Here is an 8459-nt window from a genome sequence, read left to right on the forward strand (position 1 = left end):
ATTAACTGTAGATTTTTAAGTATGCAAGTTCATAACTTAGTTATTTAAAGAGTAAAAGTAGAATGCATACCTACTAAACCCAGCTGAGGAGAAAAGGGGGATTTTTTTAAAAGCTGGATCAATCCAATAAAAGAAGGAAAATAGAAAGGAGGAAAGGAGGGGAAAAAGTTAAAATAGTAGAAAAAAATCCAAATATATAATGATAAATGAAAACAGATTCAACTGAGCTGTTAAAATATAGAAACTCAGATTTTTTTTTAATTCAGCTTTTTGCTGTTTATAAAAGACGTGTGAAATATTATGTGGGAAGTTTGAAAATAAAGAACTTTAAATAAAAGGCTTACTAGGCAAATTCTAAAGAGAGAGCAAAAGATAAAAGAGACAGGAAGAAAGAAGGTGGGGGCAGGAAATAAGGAAGACACAATATTAACGTCAGAAAAAAATTTAAGGCAAAAATATTAGGAATAAAGATAGTGTTCGTAATAGAAGGGAAATAAAAAGCTTACAATAAAATGGGTAAAGATATGGAGCAACAAATCACCAAAGAAGAAACGCAGCTGATCAGAAAACTTTTGAAAAAACGTTCAGCCTACTGCTGATAATGGAAATTCAAATAAAAGCAACAATGGAACTATCCTTTCAACCCCCATCAGATAGCAAAAAAATGTTTAATTGGATAATGACAAGTTTGGTGGAGATGTGGAATAAAAGGGCACGCGCATCTCTTACTGGTTGGCATGAAAGCAGCAGATGTGCACAAATCTATGACTCAGCGTTCTGTTTTCATTCTGTATCCTAGAGCAATGCACAGGGATGCTCCCTTGGTCATGTGTAATAGCAGTAAAGAGGAAACAGCCCAACTGCCCATCAGTGGAATGGATTAATAAATTGTGATGTATTCAAACAAGTGATGCTTGTAGCAGTGAAAATGAATTAACTTATATTTACCTGTATTAAAATGGATACATCTCAGAATTACTATTAATACATTGAATTAGTTGCAGACGGATGTGCATATCTAATTTCCAATTTACGTAAAAGAAAGCAGTACTATATGTTGTGTTTGTAGGTAAATACGTGTGTAGTAAACTATATACATCTGAGAGGAAATGATAATCATTCAAAGTGGGTGGGTTCCTTCTTGAATGAGGAAGATGAATGGGATGCGGGGAAAGACAGAGCGGGCCTTAACTCTGTCATGTTTAACTTTTAATGATCTGAAGCAAATATAGCAAACATATTAGCATTTATTTACGTTGTTAATTCCAGATGGTAAATGCATAGGCTCCTGCTGTTCTCTCTCTCTCTCTCTCTGTGTGTGTGTGTGTGTGTGTGTGTGTGTGTCTGTTTAAAATATAACCTTAATTAAAAATAGCTTCCAGCTTGTAATGGGAGAGGAAAGACAGAATAATAATAATGAACAGCAAAATGTTCTGTGTTGCATTATGGGTTCTTGTCAGATGGCTTTCAGAGTTGAGATGAGAGAGATTTTGCCAGTGGAACCCAAGATGGCATCCTAGTAGAGTTATCACGGTGTCGCTTTCCTACAGATTCCTACCCGCCGTCAGTCACTCATATACATGAATCTACCATCATAACCTGTTTTTCTCTTTCTTTGGACTTTGAAATCCTTTCTCGTTCTTCACTAGTAATTTCTTCCACTAATTACATTCTGGTCATTATAAAGCAGTAGTTTATCCAGGGCCTCCCCAAAGATTTATTATGATAAGGGGAAAAATTTGAAAAACGAAGAGATGCCTTGCTTCTCATGGAAAGAGGAAATAATGACTTCTGTTGTAATGTGATGTGGACTTTTATGGAAACATTTGCATTTAGTGGAAGGAGAAAATCATTTGGTTCTTTGAATGGAAACGTGTCTTCAGTGCGGCAAACTTCTGTATTGTTTTCTTCCTTTATCTGAGAAATTCCATTTGAGGTTCTCTCCTTTTAAACTTTTGTCTGCTTTCCCTTTTTAAACATGCTACTGCAAATAGTTAACAAACATGTTTCATGACCTCTGTAAGGGGGAATCCATGTGAAAACAAGATTTGGTCATTGCTGTCCTATGTTCATAGCACCTAGCGCAGCCCTTCCAGGTAGTAGGTACTAGGTATCTGCGGGCTAGTCTGTGGGCTTCTCTGCTCTGTGGCTCATCTCACTAGAACACACACCACAATCACTCCTTATTCCAGGGCACAAAATAAAATAGCGGCAGACTTTGAGAACGGTTGCTTTCAGTGCATCTGACACATTCTCACAGGGTCCTAGAAAACAGCCTGGCAATGTTTTCTAGAAGCAATTTACCGGTCACTGGGAAAGGCATCCAACTTGTCTTTAAAATACACACCTGCTTCACAATTTTTTTTTAATTGTTAAAAGTAATCTTTTATTGGCATTTAAAGCAATTGTTGGTGACCTCCTCTGCCATCTTAACCGGAAGCCCTGCATCTGCTCCGTGTTGAAGCCAAAAGGAAGACTGACTCGGATCTCTTAATAGGCTGCCTTCGGCTGCCAGTCTGGGCTTGATCACGGGCCTTGCTTTCTCAGACGTTTTTTTTCTTTTCCTTCGCAGAGAGAAGATGCATCAGTCTGCCATGTATGAACTATGCCAGGGGATGCACCAGATCAGCCTTCAGTTCGTTCGACTGCAGCTCACCTTTGAAGAGTACACCATCATGAAGGTTTTGCTGCTGCTAAGCACAAGTAAATTGATGCCCACCCTAGCACTTTTTGTATATTGTCAGATCATCTCCCCTTTAGAGAGCAGCCTATTTAGAGTGTTGGGTAGTTGGTAGAAAAATAAAAAATGAGGTGGGGCGAGGGCTTTAGTCTTTGATGAACTGAGTTACTTACAAACTATGAAGCTTGGGGTACATGAAAGAGCACAACCTGTCCTTCCTTCATCCATCCGACCACTAAATATTTGTTAAGTGTGTGTTAAGTGTATGGTAGGATTGGGCAAGTCAGGGCATGGGGGGGAATGTGTCACAGTCTCAACCTTCAGAGACTTTTACTGCAAGATAAATTTAAACATAATTTTAGTACATTGTGGAAAGGGAGCATCTACTACGATCAAGACTGTCACGGTGGCTCAAAGACAGAAAGAGCATGTTCAGTTCTGGGGATCAGGGAGAGATTCAGAATGAAGTTGAATCTTGGAGAGCTTTGCAAGGGTTATGAATGGGATATGAGTTGTGAAATGCCATTCCTGTCAGGGAACAGTATGAGTGAGTGTGCACATGTGGGAAAGCATATCCAGGCAATCACACTTAGTTCTGGGGAGTTGTTTTGCCCGTTATTTGTAGTTTTTAGTGTATTTTTGTATTCATTTAATTTTTCAAGGTGCATCAGGTTATATTGGGTTGGGGAGTGGGGAATAAGGTTGGGATGTAGATTGCATCTGAATATTCAAAACCTATTGAAGATATCTGGCCTTTGTTAGGTGGGCAGAGGCGTGTAACACTGAAAGCTTTGAGTAGTGGAGTGACGTGATGAAAGCTGTATTTTATGGCTTTATGAAGATATATCTATTGGTAGACTAAAGCAGCAAGAGAAGGGGAGGGAGAGAGGCACAGACAGAGAATCTATCCTGACTGGAAGCACAGAGATCTGTGAGGCTGTTGAAATAATGGCCTGGATGATGATGGTTGGTTGTATGATGCACAGGAGCAAATGCATTCAAGAAATGCTGCAGAGTTGGCTTTGGCAACTGACAGGAAGGAGAAAGGAAAATGGTACAGGTGAGACATGACATAGGTTTTGAACAGAGAAATGATTCAGATGGTAATGATACTGTTAAGAGAAATACTGTTAAGAGAAATCTGTTAAGAGCAGATTTTGTGGCGTATAAAATGAGTTTTACTTTGGATAGGTTAATTTTTAGATGAATCCTAATAGGCCAAAACATGGAGAAAATGCGGGACTGGGATTCAGAAGACGGTTTGCGTATGCAGATGTAACCTTGAAGTGATCCTTAGAGAAAATTGTAGCCTAACGTCAGTTGGTGAGTGGGGTTGCCATGGCACAGAAAGGAGAGGACAGATCCAGTTGCACTACATGAAAGGAGGATGGCAGAGGCTGAAGGGACAGAGACAAACCCGTCAGAGAGGGAGAGTGTACAGTGACGGAAGCCAAGAGTTGGTTTCCAAAAGGGGCGTGACTAACTGCGTAGCTTGCTCGGAGGAAGCTGAGAATGCCGAGAGACGCCTGCTGGAGTTACCCATTAGGCATCACGCAGGTTCCAGATGGCCAGGGACTTGCAGATGGATGGGCAGCGTTTTTAGGCTTCTGGAACCAACTATAAAAGGAAAGAGTTGATGGCCTAAGGCGCCAGAAGAGATAAGAGAGGACAGGATTAGCCTTGGCAAGGATGTTAATGACACCTCCTCCCCACACAGTGGGACAGGCATTTGCTAAGAAAGCTCACATCAGATGAGGGTGAGCCCAAGGATGATGGCAGGAGACAGTGTGGGGAGGAAATCTCTCAGCCAAGTGCTATGGCCCCTGAGGAAATTGAGAAAGGCTCGGGACACCGAGGTCTCCAGAGCAAGTGGCATGGTCTTCCGAGAAGCAGTGGTTGAGTGACCACCTGCAAGCAGAAAAGCACTGCCTTCGAGTGTGTGCCCAGCCCTCTCTTGGTCCCTGAATCGGGGGCTTGGAAGAAGGGACAGGTTTCAGCAGGGTCATTTGATAGAAAGTGGCATCCATAGCCAAAGTAATGAGGAGAGAATGGATAAGAAAAGATGTCATTTCCAGCAAAGAGGGACTGGGTCTGAGGAAGAGCCTGAATCAGAACGGAAGGGGATCCAGTGGTGACCGCGGATCAGAATCTGCTTCACATATGTTTAGCACCTCACCGTTTCTGAAGTGTTTTCCATATGTGTATTATCTAAATTAATGTTTAAAACAACCCTATGAGATTGATAGCCCTATTCTGAAGTTGACAAAACAGAGGCACACAAGTGTCATTTGTTCAGTACGCTTGTGAGTTGGGACTCACAGTTGGGGCCTCTCCCAGGAGCAGAGAGCAAGGGCTGCAGAGGCAGGCTGGTGGCACATGACAGCAGCAGGGACAGTGGACTGGTGAGCAGGCTGAGTCTGGACTCCAGCAGAGGGGGCCAATCCGCAGCACAGGTGGGGGGAGGGGAAGGGACCAGCACTTCACAGCTGTGTTTTGTTTGGCCGCCAGGGCATTTTTAGGTTGCTTTAGGCCTTTTATCTTGTTTTATTTTTGTTGAATTTGATGGCCCAGGGCAGGGCATGTTCTCCCGCTTGCCACAGGCCGCACCATCCCTCACTATTGACACTCAGCCGATCTCCTGTAGCGTTGTGTTTGCAGTCCCGCATCTGCAGGGTCAGCAGGACCAGGGTCTCTGTCCCTGCTCCACTCTTCCTCAAGGTGTCTGACACGCTCAGTTCGTCCTTTTTCCTTTCTGTAATACAACTTTGCAATAGAATCTTGAAATTCAGTGACTGATCTCATTCCCCTTTCCAACCTGTCATTCACCATTACTGATTAGAAAAATGTAAAAAAAAAAAAGTATACACCAACACACACACACACACACACACACGTATCAGATGGATGATAGAATTTAAATGAAATTTTTTTTCTAAAAACGTATGTGATACTAATTTTTTCTAAGTTTTGTCTACTCAACCTTAAACGATATCCTCCCCTTTTATATGCATTTAATCAGCCAGCCTATTATAATCAATTCCAATATAATTTTAAAGCTACCTGAGTTACTTTATTAGTTTCCAAGTACCTCAGCACTTTCAAGTCTAATTGTTGTAGATACAAGAAAAGCAAACTAAAAAGGTAGGAAAGCATAAGAATTTTGTGACTCATAGACACTGCAGGCTTTGGTAAGCTTAGTTTGCAAATTTGGGGTAGAATGCATGAACATTTTTGTTCTTACTTCGGATGTTAAATTGCACACCTGATGTCCAGTGTATCAGAAAAGTTTTTAGCAATTACATCAAGAGAGTTTTGTATTCCTTCTGCTCACTGAAGACGGCAGACGAACTTCCACCCAGTTGTCTCTCCACTCTTCTCCAGCCCATAGATTTTGGATGATTTCCAGCAGCCCTGCTGCATTTAATAAGTAAATTCAGAAAAGCTGGGCAGACCTCCAAAATTTGAGGTTTTGCTTAAGTTCTCTTTATTTGTGGGTTTGTTTAAACTTCTAAAATATCTAGCTGGAAAATTGGTACAATATATTTCAGTCACAGCAGTAATATGTAAGTAATATTTGACACAAGTTGTTCATAATTTGAGAATTTCTGATAACACAGCTTCAGAAATGGGAAGGTCTTCGGTTAATCTTAGTAAATGTGCCAAATAATATTAATATATAATAGGGAAATGTCTTCACTTATTCTAATTTTAGGTAAAATTTTAATGTATAAAACGATACCCATAGTATTTAGATTGAAAAACAAAAGATTTACTCCATAAAATATTCTAACTTAAAGAAAAATCAAATGTTCACCTATGGGTGTGCAGCATAGGCTGTTATTCACTAACTTCTAGTTTCTTTTAGGAAATTTTAGGTTAACATTAAAATTTTGATAGAAAATGGATCTACGACTTTATTACTAACTTCTTTAGTTCTTTTCTATTTTTGTTTAATACTTTTAAAACAAGGTTTTAATTTTAAAGAAAAAAAGAAAACCTGTCGTATATAATGGATGGCATTTGACTCTTAATATGAATGTCAAATATTTGAAACCACAACTAATATTGTGGCAGCCTCAGGAATTTGTGCAGTTGCTATCAGAGATTTACTCTTTCCTCAGAGAAACAGATTTAGGCAAACCACATATCAAAAGCCTCAATAATCAAGCTCAAGGAGAAGATTATTAACATGATATGTGAAGTTAATTTGCAAGATAATCCATATCTTTATAAGGATTATCTTTATTTGCAGACAGTGGTATGCCTGGCTTCCAGGGATGCATGTAATATTCAGAAACGCACTTAGCATTCTAAAGTGCTGAGGACCCGAGTCAATCATTATTTATACCAGTTACGATAAATTAACAAATATGATGTGTAATTAAGTCAAAGTAAGAGCAGTTTCTAACTCAGAATGTTAATATCACAAGATGAATTTTCATTAGGTCTTCATTTTCTAAAAATAGAGTTCTAAGGGATTTTATTTTTCAAAGTTAAAGCAGAAACATAACTGTTTATTGGCAGTAGTAGAAACAAACAAATATTTAAGTAGATTTTCAAAGGGGATACCTTTAGCTTACCCTCTGCCCTACACCTCCTTGCAGAACACAGGCACAGGCCCATAAAGTGCTCTCACGTATGTCCTGGGGAAAAAGCCTGTCCTTTCAGCAGGTCACAGAAGCATTTCATATGCTTCCAAGTCCTGAGTCCAAAAGTATTCCTTCTAAGTGAGATTGTTTCTGTTGTTTAAATATAAGAGCTAGTTACTACTTAAAGACGTAATCCGTAATTTTCTACTTTACCAAAGAAAAGATGAGCTTGGTTTATTCTCTTCGAGAGTTTTAGCTTTCCCCTTGTATGCAGAGCCACTGTTGAGTTACCCTGTTGCACATACACACCCCATCAGGTTGTCTGGGAGGTCACATGACAGTGCCTCAGTTGTCATGTGATCTTGGAGCAAAGAGGATGGAAAGTGCTTCTTTGCATGCACATTCTCCCTTTGGTAGATTGCCAGTTTCCCCAGTGTCTTTGATATTTGAACTTGAATATGAAGAAGTTACTTTCTAATTCTAGACCCAGCTTAGATTGTCTTTGGCTCTTCCAGTTGTCCTGGAAAATCAAAGTATATTTTCCTACTTCTGAGGTGTTGGCAAGTTAGGATTTATCAAACACTTTGATGACAGGCCACAAGGCAATGAAGCACTTTGGTTGAGAGGCGAGCTTTGGAAAGAGACCGACCTAGGTTTATATCCCTTCTCTGCCATTTATTTATTGTGTCCTTGGGCAAGTGTTTAATCCTTCAGTCCTCAGTGTCCTCATCTGTAAAATAAGAATAATATAATGGTTGATGTTCAAGATTAAGTGAGCTAATATATACAAAGTATATAATAATATACACTCGATAAATACTAGCAGTTATTCTTTTGCACATGTATGTATGACTTGACCAGTAAATAATTGCTGTTTTTATTGATAAATGCAATTAATTGAGATTCAATATCAATCTAAAACTAGAGGCCTAAAACCTCAAAATATTCCAGGCCATTTAACTGCTAAGATGCTAAAGGTGTTTTCCATCCTGGGAATTTACATGTCTGTATTCCTTAAACACAGTTCCGAAGGATGGCCTCAAAAGCCAAGCTGCATTTGAAGAAATGAGGACAAATTACATCAAAGAACTGAGGAAGATGGTAACTAAGTGTCCCAACAATTCTGGGCAGAGCTGGCAGAGGTTCTACCAACTGACCAAGCTTCTGGACTCCATGCATGATGTAAGTAA

General features: G+C 39.7%; 1 protein-coding gene across 4 annotated transcripts in view; it reads left to right on the top strand.

Annotated features, from left to right (window-relative positions):
* The window catches only part of NR3C2 (nuclear receptor subfamily 3 group C member 2), a 310553-nt gene that overhangs the window by 272163 nt on the left and 29931 nt on the right, over window positions 1–8459 (top strand). For all 4 annotated transcript variants that reach the window (XM_074338455.2, XM_074338457.2, XM_074338454.2 and 1 more), the window contains exons 7-8: window positions 2573–2703; window positions 8294–8451. In XM_074338455.2, the coding sequence (XP_074194556.1) occupies window positions 2573–2703; window positions 8294–8451 (289 nt within the window). The remainder of the gene's footprint in view (window positions 1–2572; window positions 2704–8293; window positions 8452–8459) is intronic.

Source organism: Rhinolophus sinicus, chromosome 15, assembly GCF_057876585.1.
Source record: "Rhinolophus sinicus isolate RSI-liver-muscle chromosome 15, RSI-T2T, whole genome shotgun sequence".
Classification (NCBI taxonomy): domain Eukaryota; kingdom Metazoa; phylum Chordata; class Mammalia; order Chiroptera; family Rhinolophidae; genus Rhinolophus; species Rhinolophus sinicus.